This window comes from Plectropomus leopardus, chromosome 21 (genome assembly GCF_008729295.1).
Source record: "Plectropomus leopardus isolate mb chromosome 21, YSFRI_Pleo_2.0, whole genome shotgun sequence".
NCBI lineage: Eukaryota > Metazoa > Chordata > Actinopteri > Perciformes > Serranidae > Plectropomus > Plectropomus leopardus.
This window is the reverse complement of record NC_056483.1, coordinates 23604841-23622726: the sequence shown is the minus strand read 5'-3', so window position 1 is coordinate 23622726 and position 17886 is coordinate 23604841. Positions and strand designations below refer to the sequence as shown.

The following is a 17886-nucleotide window of genomic DNA, read 5'->3' as shown; positions in this document are numbered from 1 at the left end:
AACCAAAGGAAAGGGCAGTCTGACAGCAAGGTAAAGCAGTAAAAAATATTTCAATATAGTGTCCACTAAACTGTTACTGTTTTTTTTTTTTAGGTTGCATTGCGCCATGGCGCTTGTGACTTTGCCCATAGAGTGCTAGTAGAGGACAGGATTGGTTTTCTATCTGATCCAGCCTGAAACCACAGTGGAATAGTGAAAAGTTGCTGCTTTATCAACTGCCATAACTGTTTTAAACTACCAGCGTGGGAATAGACCACTAATTGAGTACGGTTTTTCAGTTTTTCCAGCTTGCATTTGGCACTGTGCACACTCCCCTTGACCACTAGAGCTGAGGATCACCCATGACTTGAGTGGAGGTTCATTAAGGCATTGAGTGTAAAACCTAATTTAAATAGCCTTCATGTTTACAGCTAACGTGACGGAAACTAGTCCATAAGAGCAAAGAAAAGAACAGCAGCTCCGGCTGGAATGCACACTTGGTAACAAATTGAATGGAAACCAAAATGTGGCCTTAGTGGAAGATAAACTGTAATGTGATGCTCTGTTGGCCTTGGAAAACGATATTGTTTCCTGGAGTCCAAAGTGGCGACATAGATGTGATGTAGTGTGTGGTGAGTGGTGATTAGGTTACCTACTTGTACTAGTCTATAATGCACTAAATGGTTTGGGGCCTAATACATTTCAGATTTACTTGTGCGCTATGAAGCATGTGCTCCACCTGTGGAACAAACTGAATACCTGAGGACTGCTCTAACTGGGCTTAAAACATTATTGTTCACTGTGGCTTTCCAAAAACAAACTTTTTTTTTTTTAACCTTCAACCTCTTATCTGCTCGCTTTTGCTTCTTTGTATTTAAGTGTTTGAATGCATTTTCAATGTTTTTCTTAATGTTTTGTAATTCATTTTTTTCTATGCCCCTGTAGAGCACTTTTTATTGTCCTGTATCTGTGTCACCTTCAGTAGCTTGTTGAGATTGTATGGATCAAAGCTGTTTATTTCTTTAATTTTACTCATAGTGCTCATTTTCTTTCTTGTTCAGTAAGAAAAGTCGCACTTGCACTTTGAACGGTCCAGTCTCGTCTTTTTGTCTCTGTTGAAGAATTATGTCCTAAAGACATGCCTGTAGAGTGACCCAGGATGGCATTTTTCTGTGTGCCGACGCAGAAGTTAGCTTTGCTCTGGTTCTCTCGTCAAAAAGCTTAAGGTTTTTCTCTATTCTGTTTTGGGTTATTGCAGGAAATAAGCTCTGTGGCAGTCAAATGTCCTTGATAGTTTTGTTCAGCAAGATAATCTTCAAACATGAACCAAACCACTTCTATGACTTTTAAAGCCTAAATGCAATCACCAGAGCTAAAAAGCTAACGTTGGGCAATAACTAACTACACCGCAGATGCTGCCACAACAAAGACACTGTAAAGCCGTGTGTAGTGTCATTAAGCCAAATTGGCTTGATTTCTCACAGAAAATATGAAAACGGGGCAATGAGTAACATAACAAGATAAGCACAAAGTGTGCAAAAACTAAATAAATAGTGATAATCTGCAAGAAAATTACGTGAAATTGGAAAAAAAGAGTAAGACTTAATACAAAAAAATGGATGAAATTTAAAAAATAATATAAATAATAATATATATTTCTGTAAACTAATATTACATATAAAATTATAAATAATATAGTTTTGATATTTTTCATTAGTAATGTGATAATTTACTAATGATTCTCCCTCTCTCTTTTAAGCTTGTTTTAAGGCAGTTCTCTCATCACCTTTCACAATTCTTTTTAGCAAATTGCAGGACATTTCATGCCAAGATGCTGTTTACTTTTTATCCCATGTTTTTGGAAAAAAAATCAAACCAATATGCTTACTTTTCAAGGTCCAAATACTTAAAAGTGAATTAATACTGAAAAGTGTCTGAAAGCAGCACAAGAAAAGTGATATTGATCCAGGTTTCAAAGGGTTTAATAACCGCATTTTAAAAGACACATAAAAGCTTCACAGCGACATATTCATCGATTTATTTTATTTTGTAAAATAAAACTTGAAACTAGTTTGTGTTAACAAATGACAGCTCCAGCTCCAAAAACCCATTCAAAGAACCCGTTGACTCTGAGACGAGGAAACCAGAGGTGCTGAAATGCTATCTCATCTCCAGGTCTGTTATCAACGTCGCTACTCAAACTCCATAAACTGCTGCTGAGGAAAAAAATGATCTTATGAAAAGCTCCACCTGCGCTGCGTTCACAGATCCACAAAAACGTCATCAGAGAGGCACAAAAAGACACAAATGATACAAAGGACACGCATGCGTGGGAAAAAAATTGCTGAAATCCTAACCCATTTCCAAGTTTTACGAGTCATTACAGGGGTTCTCTATTCTAAAAAGACTTATAGGTTTTAATTCAATTTGGGAACACATTCAACAAAAGTATTATGACAGAAATGACTGGGAGGAAACGTGTCTGTAAAGTATGCAAGGTCAGCAGAGTGTACGCACAGTGGCAGCCTCTTCTAGCTGAATTATTGAAACTCTAGTGGCTCATTTGTTTAAAAGAAGCACTCACTTTTCAGTGTCACTCACATATATATTAATGAAGACATTATAGCTGCCTCTTTGAATCGTGTGTGTGTGTGTGTGTGTGTGTGTGTGTGTGTGTGTGTGTGTCTGTGTGTGTGTGTGTTAGCTACAGGCCAAATCTCCCATCAGCCTAGCAGATGGAATGTGCCCCCGCACCACTTGGCCTGTTAGCTTCCTGGCTCGTGGCTAGCACTTGAGCCCTGCCACTTGCCAGCCGTCAGTATGCTCAGAGTGAACCCTTCCAACAGTCTCCGGCCTCATTTGATCTCTCACTTTGGTGTCAGAGCCAGGTGTAAACCTGCTCCATGCTCAGGTCATATATTAACTTTGGATCTGTCAAATGTTCTCATGCCCTCTGTGTGTGTGTGTGTGTGTGTGTCCTCTCTCTGTCCCTCTCAGTCCCAAGTCAGTGAAGCCTCCTCCTCTGGGCCCCGTGGCCCTCGCAGCAGTTATTGCCGGCCCAGTGTGCGTGTTCTGCCTGCTGCTGGTCTTGGCGTTCTATGTTTGCCACAGCCACAGGGGTCTTGGGGCCGGGGGTGCAGGGGCCCATCACCACCATCACCATCGGGTGCCCAATGAAGAGGACCCCTCAATGGACCACCCCTTCATCACGGTCGGAACAACACTGAAGGACCTCATCTATGACATGACCACCTCGGGCTCTGGATCAGGTACAGTGCAACACTGGGGTGACGTGGAGAAAATATCAAATTACCAATTACCTCAATATCAATTTTGTCTGTGTGTGTGTGTGTGTGTGTGTGTGTGTGTGTGTGTGTGTGTGTGTGTGTGTGTGTGTGTGTGTGTGTGTGTGTGAATACATTGAATATTATCTGTAATAAATACCATTAATCAGTGTTCCACTAGCTTTAGTATACCAGCAGAGTAAAAACATAATAATCATTCATAATAATGTTATGGTGGTTTTAAGGAATTGTATCACATTTTTTATGAAAGCAAACATCATCCTGAATTGTATAATGAACTTATACAGTGAACTCTTAATTAGTGCTGCACCTATCAATTATTCTTATCTCGATTAATCTAACGATCATTTTTCCAGTTAGTCAACTAATCTAACAATAAAATTACTGATATTCAAAAGATTAATTCTTGATTACTCAGTTAATATAACAATTGATTTACCTGAAAATAAATATCAAAAACTAGTCTCATTAATATAAAAAAATATGTAAAGAATTGTATTTATTCATCTTAAACAAAAAAAGAAATATATAGTAGCAGTTTATTTTAGAATTACTCTAATTTTCATGTCACTGCTGTGTTTTTACTACTAAGTAGTAGTAGTAGTAGTAGTAGTAGTAGTAGTATAGTAGTAGTAGTAGTAGTAGTAGTAGTAGTAGTAGTAGTATTAAAGAGCCTATTTGCTAGATGCCTGATTAGAAAAAAACTGGACCTAAAACTCCAAAGAAATGCTGTGACACATACAGTAGATGCATTAAACGTTGTATAACATAGCAGTCCTGTCCCTGAACTGGTTAATCAGTATCTTTTCTTGAATACTTGACTTAAATCTTAAAATGTTTGTCAAAGGGATGCAGTTTATATAATCACTGGCAAATGTATTACGGCATCAGTTTGTGGTAGAGAAAATAACAATAACAAAGACTGGTAATCTTTACAGACTAGCAGCAGCACAGACGTAGTTCGACGCTTCTCCCTCATTCGTGCACGGCCATTAAAGTACACAGAAAATATAAAAACGGTCAAAAAGCCACCAACAGGAGATGCACTGATGCAACATTAGGGGGTGCAGAAAGTTGAAGTGAGTCCTGCTAACAAACAGATACATGTTCCATGTGTTGTTAACTCTAATCCACCATGTTTGGGTGAGGACAAACAGGGAACACAATAGTTCTGTCTGCTGCCGTCTTGAGAGAGCGATCCAGGACGGTTTTGTTTCAAGTGTTTGTGTATAGCAGGTATACTGCTGTGCATTTTAGCTGCAGCCATGGGCTGCTGCTCACACTCTGGTGGAATCCATCCCTCAAACATGCGCAGCTTTCTATATCATGATGATGCACGTTTTGCAAATCGATGTATTTCCATAATCAATGATATCAATTACGCCAATGCATTGCCCCCAAATTAACGCAGGGATGTCAAAGTCATTGTAGTGCATGGGCCACATGCGGCTCAATTTGATCTTTAGTTGGGAGGACCATTTAAACCATGAAACAATAACCTATAAAAATCAATTCCTTCAAATGTCTCATCTTCTTTTAGTATAAAGAAGTGCATTCTGAAGTGCATCCTCTGGTGAAAAATAATTTCAGCAATATGCCTCAGTTTTTCCACATTCAGTCAGTCCACTATTTATGTGCACACATTTCCACTGCTATGTAGTGACGCTGGCATCACCAAACTAAAGTGGAAGCTATTTAGGAAGCAGGTTCAGTTATCCTCTGCCTTACAAATATTTTGGTAGTGCCTTAGCTCCAGGGTTTCACCAATACTATCTGTGTTTAAAACAATGTGCTGTATTAAGACTATTTAATATAAACAGAATTACAGTGAGGACTTGTGTTTTAGTGGTGTCGTTTTAAGTTGATGTTATCCTGTTTGTGTGAGTGTGTAACTATTTTAAAGGACATAGGAGCACACACACTGTCCTCTCTGTGTGTGTACACATGTATAGAATCTGCAGCTGCACACATCTTAAAGTAAGAGTCTCTTTTAATAAGTGGCTGGCCCAGATTCAGCCTGTGCAAGTGCATAAACACACACACACACAGACACACGCACACACAGAGTGCTTTGGCAAAATCTGTTCTTTATGCTGGCCATAAATTAGCACCTCTCTGTGGAGACTGGCACCTCCAACATGCTGCCAAGGAAAAATTTGGATTCAGTTTTTCTAGCTATTTGCACCATATTGCACAATATGCAATTGTGTGTGTGTGTGTGTGTTTTTGTGTGGTGTGTGTGTCTGTCTGCCTGTTGTGTCTGTTGTGTGTGTGTGTTGGCAGACTTGCGTGGGCTGTTTTAATCACTTTGCTGACTCAGAGTGTGTGTGTGTGTGTGTGTGTGTGTGTGTGAGAGAGTGTGTGTGTGAGTGTGTGTGTGTGTGGTGCCTGTTGAAATGGTAGGAGGATTGTCATTCCACTATCATTTTGTTTCCGCATCAGCTCTTTGCCAAACTAGTGATCTGACAGTTACAGTTGTTGTACTGAAGGTCCAGTTTTCTCGGAGTTATCGAGCAGAAGGTAAACCTTATGTTTATCTCCACTAAACTAGTAAATATCAGCTGTTCAAAGGTGAGTGGGCTGTGAAATATGCACCACTCAGACAAGAGGGAGATAAAGCACTCAGACTAGGAATGACAAACAGAGGTAACAGAGTGCAGCATCCTCCCACCACAACACATTTGGTTTAATTTAATTGCTTGATTCAATGGGCTTAAGTATGATGCCGCATTCACTTTTAATAGAGAAAAAAAACATTTTGAAAATTAAGTCATAATAAAATCAACATATTATGAGGAAAAAAGTCATAACACTATGACACTTCTAATATGATATCAGTAGGGTTGGGTTCCAAACTTGATACTTTAAAGACTACTGACCAAATAACATCAGCACTACAGAGTACCAATTAACATTAAATTAATCTGTATCAAAGTTTGGTACCTGAAAAGGCATCAGTGTGAGAACACACAGCTGTCTCCTCTGTCTTAAACAGCCACACCAATATTTACTCTTGTTTTGCTTCCTCATATGTCGCTTCTTTTCTTTGCCACGGCATGTTGCTTCTTTCCAGGGGCTGCAGTGACTCACTGTCGCCTCTCAGGCCAGGATGCATTATAGCAGAAGGGACGGCCCGTCCCTGGCTGCTTAGCAGCTGATATCTCTGCAATACAGTACATAGGCATCTTGGAAAGAACATAAAAACTGTGACTTCTTCACACTCTGTTGATAGGGTTAGTTCACCTTTTGAATGGTTTCAACTAATATTATGTTCAGAACTTACATAACGCTCCTTTAACTTTACTTTATTTTCTCTCTATGTAAGTACATTATATAAATGTACATTCAGCAATAGCTGAACTGTGAGCTAGATGGTCGAAAACATGCATGCCATGCAGCAGGCTGCCCTGCTCCATCACAGAGAGCTCTCCTCTGGATGAAATGTACAAAAGGGAGCTGGTAAGATAAAAACAAGATGACATTTATACATCCTAATTAGACAAGAAAAATATTTTCTTGATTTTTCCGTAAGCAACAGCAGAGCCGTTAAAAGTTTTGCACATCTGCGTTTTAGAGTTTGCATGGCTGCATGTAAACAGGAATATTGGTGGAATATTCATTTTCATTAGCCATCCAAAGCTAAGTATCAATATCATCTTTTTTGGAATAAGGGCAAAAACTGGAATATTTTTTTGCATGTAAACACACTCACTGACATTTTCTTGCCCCTTACTGCTGCCAGATCGCTGCTTCAGTGCTCAGTATCTCGCATCTAAACTGACACGTGGAACATGATGTTGCCTCGTCCTTTGGGGGCAGAGTGACCCAGAGTACATCATTGATATTTCAGATATTTGGAGGGTCAAGAGAACAAAATTAATAGATCTTCACTTGACAAAAGAAAACACCTGATAAAAAAACTCAGATCAGATGAGATGAGAATGTAAATAAGTAACTGTACATGTAGTTTACTGACTCAGAAAGTGGATTAGGGTGAAGTCCGTCTTTAAGCTGCAGTCTAAAGAGGCCTGGCTCTGAACTGCTGTCTGGGCTGTCAGTGAAGACGTCATTAGTGTGAATATGTAACTTTGGTTCTGTGCATTCTGTCTGACTAACAGATGAATTAGGAAGCATTAATGAGGATGAGACATGCCTAGTGTAGACATTCAAGGACAGATGAAGGAAATAAAGTTGTTCCTCAGAAATTCGGCTGTAATATTACAAGAAAATGTTGCAGTTTCAAAACTGCTGACCAAAAACGGTCAAAAACAGTGGCGGTTGGTACTTCCTCCTTATTTGTCTTTCTTTCCACTCCTCCACCTTCCTCTTTTTCCACAATCAGGAAATATGTTCCTTGTCACACCTGGCTGTCAACTTCTTCAAAGTTTGTCTGTTTTTCTTCAGGCCTGCCACTGCTGGTCCAAAGGACTATCGCCAGGACCATCATCCTCCAGGAGAGCATTGGGAAGGGCCGTTTCGGGGAGGTGTGGCGGGGTAAATGGCGTGGCGAGGAGGTGGCAGTGAAGATCTTCTCCTCCCGCGAGGAGCGCTCCTGGTTCCGCGAGGCTGAGATCTACCAGACCGTGATGCTGAGACATGAGAACATTCTGGGCTTCATCGCTGCTGATAACAAAGGTGGGACACATCCAGAGGAGCTGCAAGAGGCTGGATTAAGATAAGACTGTGGGTTTAGGGTTAGCATACAGAGAGGAACAGAGTGTAAATCAGACCAGAGGCAGCAGGAACAGACAAGAATAACTGAACACAAAGACATGAATGGAAACGGATAGCTAAATTATAAGGCTAATTCAAGCAGCACCAAAGAATTAAGATTGATTCAATCGTATCTATTCTAAAGCCTGTAAATGAGATCTTCCCTGAGCTGAGCTGTGTGGGCAGCTTAAGCTACATGTGAACCTTGAGCTGTCAGAGCAGGAAAGCAGCTCCGCTAAAGGTGAAGTTAGTGCAGCGAGCCTTAACTGTGAATAGACGGGCTGGTAGACAGTGTGGGGGAGGACCAGTTCACAGTAAAGGCCAAACACACATTACCACACTGTCTTAGCAACTCCAACAGCACGCGCGCACGCACGTACACACACACACAGGAGTTAATGGGATTGTGTGTTCATTACAGTTTGACTGATGGTGGGGGGGGTTGTAGTTTGTTATTGACAGGGTTTGTACAATCGTGAAAAACCTGGAAAAGTCATGGAAATAGCAAACAGTAATTTTTTGGCCTGGAAAAGTTTTGGAAAACTAAATATACCCTGAAAGTTTTGGAAAAGTTATGGAATTTTGTTTTACAAATATATATAATGTGGCATGATGTCTTCAAGGAATGTCGTGATAAAGCGTGTCATTAATTTTAAAGAAAACATGCCTTTAATGGCCTTTTTAAAGAAACAAAATCGTCAAAAAGCTTTAGAAAAACTTCACCAAAAATTCTTAAAGAAAAAAAGTTGCCCAAAATCTTTTTTGACCCTAACCCTAGCCCTTTTTTTTCAAATATTGCTAACAAAATTTAAAGCAAAAGAAAAAAATTGTAAAAACAAAAAAAAAAAAAAAAAAAAGCTTTTCTTTTTCTCTTTAAAAATTTTCTTAAAAAATTCTGTGCGGAAAAAGAACAGATACAGATATGGAGTCTAGATGGTCATTTGAGAGACTGTATGTCTTCCATCTTGAAAATTTGCAGAAAATTGTGGGAATTTATTGATAAAAATGTATATAAACCCTGATTACAGTATTGACTGATAGGGGGTTTCGCAGGTTATTATTTATACATTATATGTAAGACATGATGAAGTTATGGTGACACTACGAGAGGAAAATATGTCCACACAAACAACTTCATGATTCAGTCAAATCGGACACACAGACATCATAAATAGCTGGAAGAGCTAAATAGCTCATCTGACTCACTCTTTCCAGGTGGATATTGGTCGCAGATAAATGGTTAATCTGCTGAGAAATCAGAGAAAATGCCATCCATACAGCTGATAGTCATCATGTTTAGACCTTTTCTTTAGTGTCACCAGTAAGCCATTGATTGCTGTCTATATCCATGGTTACACAGCAAACAGGAACTGCAGTATCTAATGCATTTATTTGTGGAGGCAGCCACAATGTCATTATTTACCACCTCACAGTGATTTTTATATTCTTATTATTTTTACGATTAAAATCCAAAAGCTGATAAAATAACTTCATGGAAAAATGTGCTACTTTTGGCTCCAATGCAGCCCCTCTGTCTGCTGTCACCGCTCTGTAGCCTTGCTCAGTGTCCCACTTTCAGGACCGTTTGATTGGTTACACGTCACAAGTCATAGCCTTTCGACACTAAAGGCTGCTGTGCCTCTGCTGAGTAAAGACATACAAAGACTGAAGCTGCTCCACTGAGCAAGTGGACTCAGAACTGTGTGTTGAAGACAGCAGATAATGCAGAAGTTATAAAAATCACAAGTAAATCAGTCAGCAGACTTTTCTTTCCACAAGTGTGCCCCCTTTGTATCATTATGTATCCCCTTTTTAATGACATATTTTTTTGGGTCCATGACTGTAGCGCTGTCAGAGATCTTTTTTTTTCCTAGCAGCAGTTTGTGGAGTTTATATAGCAAGTTGGATAATAGAGTGCCCCAGTAATGAGTCCTAAAACTCACATAGAGTTAGCATTTCAGCATCTCCGGTTCCCAGTTCACAGTCGATGGGTTTTTGGTAAAATGCCTTTAATAAGGTCAGTGGTTAACACAAGCTAAAGAAACTTTGATGTTTTGTTCTACGACATAAAACACATCAGCAAATACTCACAAACTTTGAAGCTTTTCTTGTCTTGAAAAAGGCGCTTCATCATGCTTTACAGCCTCTTTGTGATGATGAAATTGGTAAAGTTAGGCTATAAATGAACTATACTACAGTCAGATGAGTTATCTGACTGTAGTATAGTTCATTTATAGCCTAACTTTACCATTTTACCTTTGGTGATTGCATTTTCGGCCTTAAAAGCCCTAAAAGAGTGGCTCATTTATGAAGATTTTGCTGAACAAAACATGTAAGTATCATAAACGTTTGTCACAGAGCTTATTTTCTACATTAATTCAAATCCAGTGGAAAAATCCTATAGGCCTTTTAACATGGGAACCAAGGCAAAGCTAACTTCTGCATCAGCCTACAGAAAAACGTCATCCCTGGGGCGCTCTATTGGTCAGTGGAGAACAGAAGCAGCTGCTGCGCAGACTTTTAAATCAGCACAATCAAAGGTTATGTGTTAATTTCACTGCGTCCAGCATTTTGCTGCTTTGTCTGTGCCCAGAGTATGCTATGTGCTCTGCTGGTGGTTTACATGCTACCCTTCAGCGGCACACCCCACAGCTCAACATTACCCTGCTGTATACGGCTGATTTTAAAACTTTAAAAAAGGCCTACCTAAAAAATGCAATATTAGCCTTAGTGGCCACTGTATTGAGAGTGCTTTGAACGTGTTTTGTTTCAGTCGCTAACAGCACTTTCTGACCCAAACAGCTGACCGCCAAGTGATGAGAAATGGTAAGGAAAGGGCTGTGTGACAGCAACTTAGACGGATTTAATTTTTTTTAGCCACCCCATCTGTTTCTGCAAACCAGAACCCTGATTTCACTGATAAAGCAGGCGATTACACAGTAATATTGGACTCCCCCCACCCACCGCCCAGCTGATGCCACAAATTGAATGTAATTATGCAGGCAACACTGTGTGCTCAAGGTCTTTATGGTTAATGTTTTTTTTATACTGTATATATATATTTCCCTCAAAGCATGATGGGTACCCTGGTAGGAAAATCTCAAAATCTGTTTATTTAATAAGAAAAAGAGAAAAGTAACCTATTACTTAAAGTTGCATTTGATTGATTTCGTTTTGTTTTATACCACAAGTCAGTTTAACGACAGTACTGAAGTTGAGATTGTCCTATAGGTCTAGTGGTTTTATCTGAGGAACACAGAAGCCTCTCCTGTCTGTGTCTCTGTGCAGACTGGCATTTGTTTGGACTGAGGTCATAAAAACATCCCAGTGAGTTCAAACTGCACTGTGCCATCAGATGAAATCAGCCAGACTTCAGTGGAGACAAGTTCTTTCTTGAAGACCAAAAGCACAATTATCTTTAACCCTTTATCTCCTGGCTCCTCTTTCTGTCTGTGTGTAGATAACGGGACGTGGACTCAGCTGTGGCTGGTGTCTGATTACCATGAACACGGCTCTCTGTTTGACTACCTGAATCGCTACACTGTCACTGTGGAGGGCATGATCAAGCTGTCCCTGTCCACAGCCAGCGGCCTTGCCCACCTCCACATGGAGATAGTGGGGACACAAGGTGAGAGAGAGACACACACACACACACACACACTTCTCTTTGCATGGCTATACTGCATGGCTACCTGAGGAAGCTTTTCATAAATGTGTAAAACTGTTTTTATTTTCACAATTAAGTAATTTTCCTAGATTTTGTTTCAGTAATACAGCCTCTTAAATCCATGTCTGAATCACCTGATTCAACGAGCCAATTCAAATCTATAGAAACTAAAATGAAGAATAAAAGGCCTGTTATGAAAGATGTCCTCATGAAGAGGAAGAGCATTTTTTTTTTATTTTAATTGAACCTGAAATATTCCCATTGAAACTCTGAATTGCTTTTTCGAGGAGTCCTGGCGAAAACAGCAACATGATGAATTTCACATAAAAGAACAAGTCGAATGTCAAAATGTCAGGAAGCACCACAGCTTTAAAACAGTTGCTAAGCAACATCTTTGTTGCAAACTCTGCATATATACATATTGTTCTGCTTGTTAGGAGTTGGCAGGAATTATAAAAATAGATATCAATATTCTTTCAGTATAACCAGGCTTAAAACTCCCTAAATCTGAACTCACTGTGAGCAGCGTCTCCTCTCATCCTGACTGTCACACACACACACACACTCACACACACTCACACACACTCACACAGACACATTCACACTCACACAAAGCACAGGAAGCGAATAAATGGCAATAAATGTCTCCCTTGTTCCCTGATGATCTGAATAAGTTGCTAGTCAAGTCAAGTCAATTTTATTTATAAAGCCCATTATCACAAAACACAGTTTGCCTCAGAGGGCTTTACAGCATACGACATCCCTCTGTCTTTAGACCCTCACATCACCTAAGGAAAAACTCCCCAAAAAACCCTGTAACGGGGGGGGAAAAAAGAAAAAAAACTTAAAGCGGGCGGGGAATGGTTCCCTCTTCCGGGACGGACAGACCTGCAATAGATGGCGTAAATAACAATTAAATTACAATAATGACAAAATAATGTGTGTTGTTGCTTTTTAAAAATAACGTCTCTGAGAGGGTCTGAAAAGCAGCTACATAGCAAGAAAGTCATAAAGTTTGTGGCCATCTCTTCCTTTTGTTCTATTACACAACATCCGTCACAGTACCCCCCAGAGTATAACAGTGAAAACACGTAATGACAGAATATCTCGTCAGTGGCGGGGAAAGTGTTACATTTATGACTCTCTGTCTCTAGGTAAGCCAGCTATCGCACACAGAGACCTGAAGTCAAAGAACATTCTGGTGAAGAAGAACGGGACCTGCTGCATCGCTGACCTGGGTCTCGCTGTCCGCCATGACTCAGCCACCGACACCATCGACATCGCTCCAAACCACAGAGTGGGAACCAAAAGGTAACTACATGCTGTCAAGAACCCGCTTTAAAACGTTTTCAGCCTGCTTTCTTTAAAGGCAGTCAATAGAAGGAGGAGGAGGATTGGACATCCTCTTCGTCTTCTTACTCTCTGTCCTCTGCGGTTTCCGTCAGGAGTAACTGCACTTCTCTCCTGGCGCTCTTTCATCGTGACATGAGTCTCCTTTTGGGCTGAACTCGCCTCTGTGTCACAGTGAGTGAGTGCTGTGGTGTTTTACAGCACATCTCAGAGCTGTAAAACCAGTCACAGCTGTGAATCGAGGATGTAAATAAGAAAGCCAGGCCATTTCAAGTGTCAGCCTCTCCGTCTCCACTGTTAGGACTCGAAGAGGTGACTCAGTTTCAGCTCTGAGGTTTATCACAACTTCAATCATCTTGTCACTTTTGAGCATCCCGTCATTGCAGACGGTGGAAACAGAGTGTCAGTTGGTGCTCAGACGAGCAGCGATAGCATCGTGTTACAGCGAAAGACAGGACCTGAGGACACTGTGGACCTTGAAATGAATCCTATGCTCACTGCCCAAACACTGACTCGAGATCACTACAGTGTCGCCTCCAGTCTCTGCTTTCTTCTTAATATGCAACTGAAGGACTTACAAAAAAAACGCGGTGAACTTGGGCATGATTTGTGATTTCGGTTGATGGTGCCTTTTTTTACCATGTGCTGTAAAAATGTCAGCCAGTGCAACAGTGAGGCTCTCAATGTTTTTAACAACAGTGGAGCTCTGTCGCTCAAAGGAAGGAGACGCTAAATGTCAGGCTGTCATACACACACGGTAGGTGTTAGTACAGTGTTGGTTGGGTCTGCAGTTACCATAAAGGCCCAGAAGCACCAAACCAACATCAGAGACGTAGTGGCGGATCACACTCTTACATCGCCTCATGTCACCTGTGTGTTAAAGGGATACTTGACCAATTTTCAACCAGCTTTCTATCAAAACAATGTTGGTACCGTGTGTAGATGAACTGTGGTAAATTTCCCTCCATCTAACCGGTGCTGAGATATCCCCCATGGCAAAACTCTGCCAAATGGTGTAAGTTACATCATTTCGCTCTGTTTGATCTCAATTTTTTTTGCATATCTTACATCATTTAGTGGGGTTTTGCTGACTCAGGGCTTTTGCTCAAACTACAGGCTGTACTTCCACATTTTCGTGTTGCCCGCCAACCATTGAGCCAAAGCAGACACGAAGAGAATGCAGCTGATCAAGTATAAACCAACATTTTGTTGCAGCATTGCAGATTTCTCACCTCAGATGTTTTCAGAAATGTGTTTTTGCTTAGTGTTTAACTGTAATACCAGATCAGGCTGGCCGCCATTTTGTCGAATGGACAAGGTTGTAATATGCCACCCACCAGCAGGAGCATTTATTGATGAGATGCATTCTAGTAATTGTAGGATTTTCTGCCTTTTGCTCAAAAGTCAGTAGCCGCTTTTACACAGAGATGGCGTTATAGGGCCCCAACAAAGTCTCTTCTTTAGACTGCCCCTGCACTTTTACACAGAACCAAACGATGGCGGCATCATTCTAATACAATGTGTGACTGCATTGCAGCATCCTGCAATCAAAAGAGGCATGGTGGGCATGAAGTTTAATACGCAAGCATCCGTCTTTGGCATGACATATAACATATGTTGTGTACAGGTGTGAGTGTGACTTATGCCGCAGTCATTTTCTATGTTTTCTCTGCTCATGAAGCACCAATGTCAAACGTTTCTGTGTCTTTCTACTGCAGAGGCGGACTAGTTTTATGTGAGGACTCACTTTATAATGGTGACTTTATAATGAGTGACATAAAAAAATCTCTCTGTGAAAGCTGAGGGTTACTGTTTTCAGTAACTTCCTCTCTTTTCTACCCAGCCAATAATTCTGCAGACTATAGGTGACTTCTCACTGTCGCTGTCCCTTTGTGTGTCCCTGTCCACATGTCTCTTGTTGTATTATGTAGACTTGTCTAGCTGCGGGGTTGGAATGCGAGCAGTGCACTGAGGCCACAGCCAGCTCTCTTCTCCTTCTTCCTTCCTACAGTGATATGAGCATAGCTTCATCCCGCTCCGTCTGTCTCTCTCCCTCTGATTCTGTCTTGTTTATGACTCCCTTCTGCCTCGGTGTGTCTGGGAGCCGCTCCGATGCTGCGGGCCGTTTCCAGGGCCACTTAATGATTCAGAACGCCTCGGGTCAGTGGAGGCAAAAGCTGCGGCCTTGGCTGAAACCCACGTCACATATTGATGATCTGATCCCAGCTTTCAAACTGTCTTTCATAACACCAAACGTCCAGCAAAGCAGCAGTACAACCCAAGTAAAGTGTCTTTGTTAGATTTTGTGTAAAATGTGAGTGCATATTGCTTTTGTTAAAATTGCATCAGTTTATGTCGGTATCTTTTCTGAGCACTACAAGATTCCTGTCTGTCCTCCTTTCTGACAGTTTGGCCTTTTGCAAGTGTAAAGCAGTTTGACTGAGTGATCAATTACTACGATCACCACACATTTTTTCTACTGTATTATTCATTGACAGTCAAAGGCAACTCGTTCTAGTGAATATAAAACAGCACAGTTAGGAGTCTGTTATTTTATACTACACTAACATCACCACTATAGACTTAATAAATAATGGACGCAGGTAACGCTACATCACCCATCGGTTTGTGGACTGCCATTTTGTAGTCTGAAGTTTGACATTTCAGCCATCGCCATCTTGTGTTTTTGGAAGCAAAAGTGACCATATTTGGGCAGTTTGAGTTGTGGAGAAACGAGGGGTGGACACTCAGCAGATAGCCTGCCACTCATAGCTTCCATACCCTTAATTATGCATAACTTAATAATAATAATAATATTAACCTTAAATTTTTATAGCACCTTTCATACATAAAATGTTACTCAAAGTGATTTACATGCAAGCGTGCTAATTTAAATCTAACAATATATAGAAATAGTTATTTTAAAAATATATAAATAAAGAAGTTGATTAAATAAAATAAATTATACAGCACATGGATACCATAACTCTGGTAACAAGTCAAAAGTTGCAGACAGGCCAGAGGTGGAAAGCAAACAAAAGAAATGTAAATATAAAAGAAATACTCTGTAACAAAACATAAAACACATGTCTGAGATCATAATATGTGATAAAAATACATTGAAGGTGGAATTCATTAAAAGCAAGAGTATAGACATCGGTCTTGAGCTGCTTCAAAAAACTATCTACAGAAATTGCTTCTCTTATTTGCATGATCAGTCTGTTCCACACCACTGGAACATAAAAATAGAATGCTGCCTCACCATACTTTTTGAAATTCATTTTCGGCACTTAAGCAGGCCAACTCCAGAGGACCTGAGAAATCGGGTTGAAACATATTCAGACAAGCAGTCAGAAAGGTAAGAGGCTGCTAAACCATGTGGAGCTTTACTGTAACAGTACTTTATTTAACTTAATACTTTACTTCATTAAACATTGTAACAGTATTTTATTAAACTTAATTATAACAGTAGTTTATGTAACTTTATTTTATAGCAGTAGCTACTTTCATAATTTTGTATTTAAGTAGTTATCAGTACTTAGATATCAAAATATTGAGATATATACTATATTGTGTATCGCAATATAGCCTGAAGATATCATTATTTTGAAGCCATATCACTCAGCCCTACTGCCTTTTTGGCTCATCATTAAAAACACAGTTACACACACACACACTGTATTACTTAAACACACTTAAACACACTAAACTCCACAGAAACCAAATAAAACTCACTCAAACCATCTTGACTACTCTTGTTAGTAATCTAGTAAATAAATCCACTTATCCAACAATTCCGGTTTTGTCTAAATAAATCCTTCATTCACCAAGTTAGATGTAAAAAAAACATGCCATTATTCCTCCGATCTCTGTCTGCCTGCTGGCCACTAGCTGTTTACGGTCCTGGAACTTCTCCCTCTACCACTATGTGTCGCTGTGTCTTTCAGCTCAACTGCCTGTTCCACCAGTAGAGACTGGAGACCGAACCCTGGTAGTGCGTGCTGTGCACTACATACAATAAATTTAATAGAAAAAGCAGCATCTGTATTTATAACAATATTAAAAAACATACCTTCTGGATTTCTAAATACCCCGGTACACTGTAATTCCATGATACTCAAGCCTGTTTCGCTGAAATTGTGTAATTTGTTATGGTTGTGATTTCACAGCATCCTAGAGTGGCTGAATTATTCAAAATTGCCAAATCCTCTCCAGAAGCTTTCTTTCAGTACACTGTACTGAATAATGTTCTGGCCCCCATACACAATCTTTATCAAAAAATCTTCCTGCAGACAAATGTGTGTGTGTGTGTGTGTTTCATAGATGTAAATAAGGACTGCTTGCTTTTTAAATTGAATTGATTTGCTTCCTTGCTGTTCACCACATAATTACATTTTCTCTCGAGTTTCTTTAGGAAAATATTGACGTTGGTCTCTTGAAGTGTGTTGTTTTTGTTCCTTCTCGTTTATGTGAAGTAGTAGCAGTTTGCTAAAGGAAGCCCTCTATTCATTATTTTTAAACCACTCAAAGAATTCAATCAAGACTATTTGATTACACTGTTAAATCCATCTTATTATAGATCGCCATCAGTGCCCACGGGTAGAGACTGAAGTTTGGCCACTTGATGTGGTCAGTTAGAGGAGGTTTCTGTGCAGAGCCCTGGTGTTATTTTCACATGATTAAATCAGGGCAGTGTGTAATGGCTCCTAACTACAGTGTGGCACATTTCAAATTGGAGGCTGGAGAATCATCAGTCACATCCGTCCTGCTACCTTCAGATGGCTACAGGGCTTTAAAGGTTCAACCCCAAATCAAAAATACATGTTTTTCCTCTTACCTGTTTCTGCCGCTAGCTCACCTCGCACTGAGCTA

At 40.1% G+C, this 17886-nt stretch overlaps 1 protein-coding gene across 1 annotated transcript in view; it reads left to right on the top strand.

The window, feature by feature from the left end:
- tgfbr1b (transforming growth factor, beta receptor 1 b) overlaps positions 1 to 17886 on the top strand; it is a 79052-nt gene that overhangs the window by 50564 nt on the left and 10602 nt on the right. The window contains exons 3-6 of the mRNA XM_042510033.1: positions 2988 to 3248; positions 7689 to 7919; positions 11458 to 11625; positions 12819 to 12975. Of these exons, the coding sequence (XP_042365967.1) occupies positions 2988 to 3248; positions 7689 to 7919; positions 11458 to 11625; positions 12819 to 12975 (817 nt within the window). The remainder of the gene's footprint in view (positions 1 to 2987; positions 3249 to 7688; positions 7920 to 11457; positions 11626 to 12818; positions 12976 to 17886) is intronic.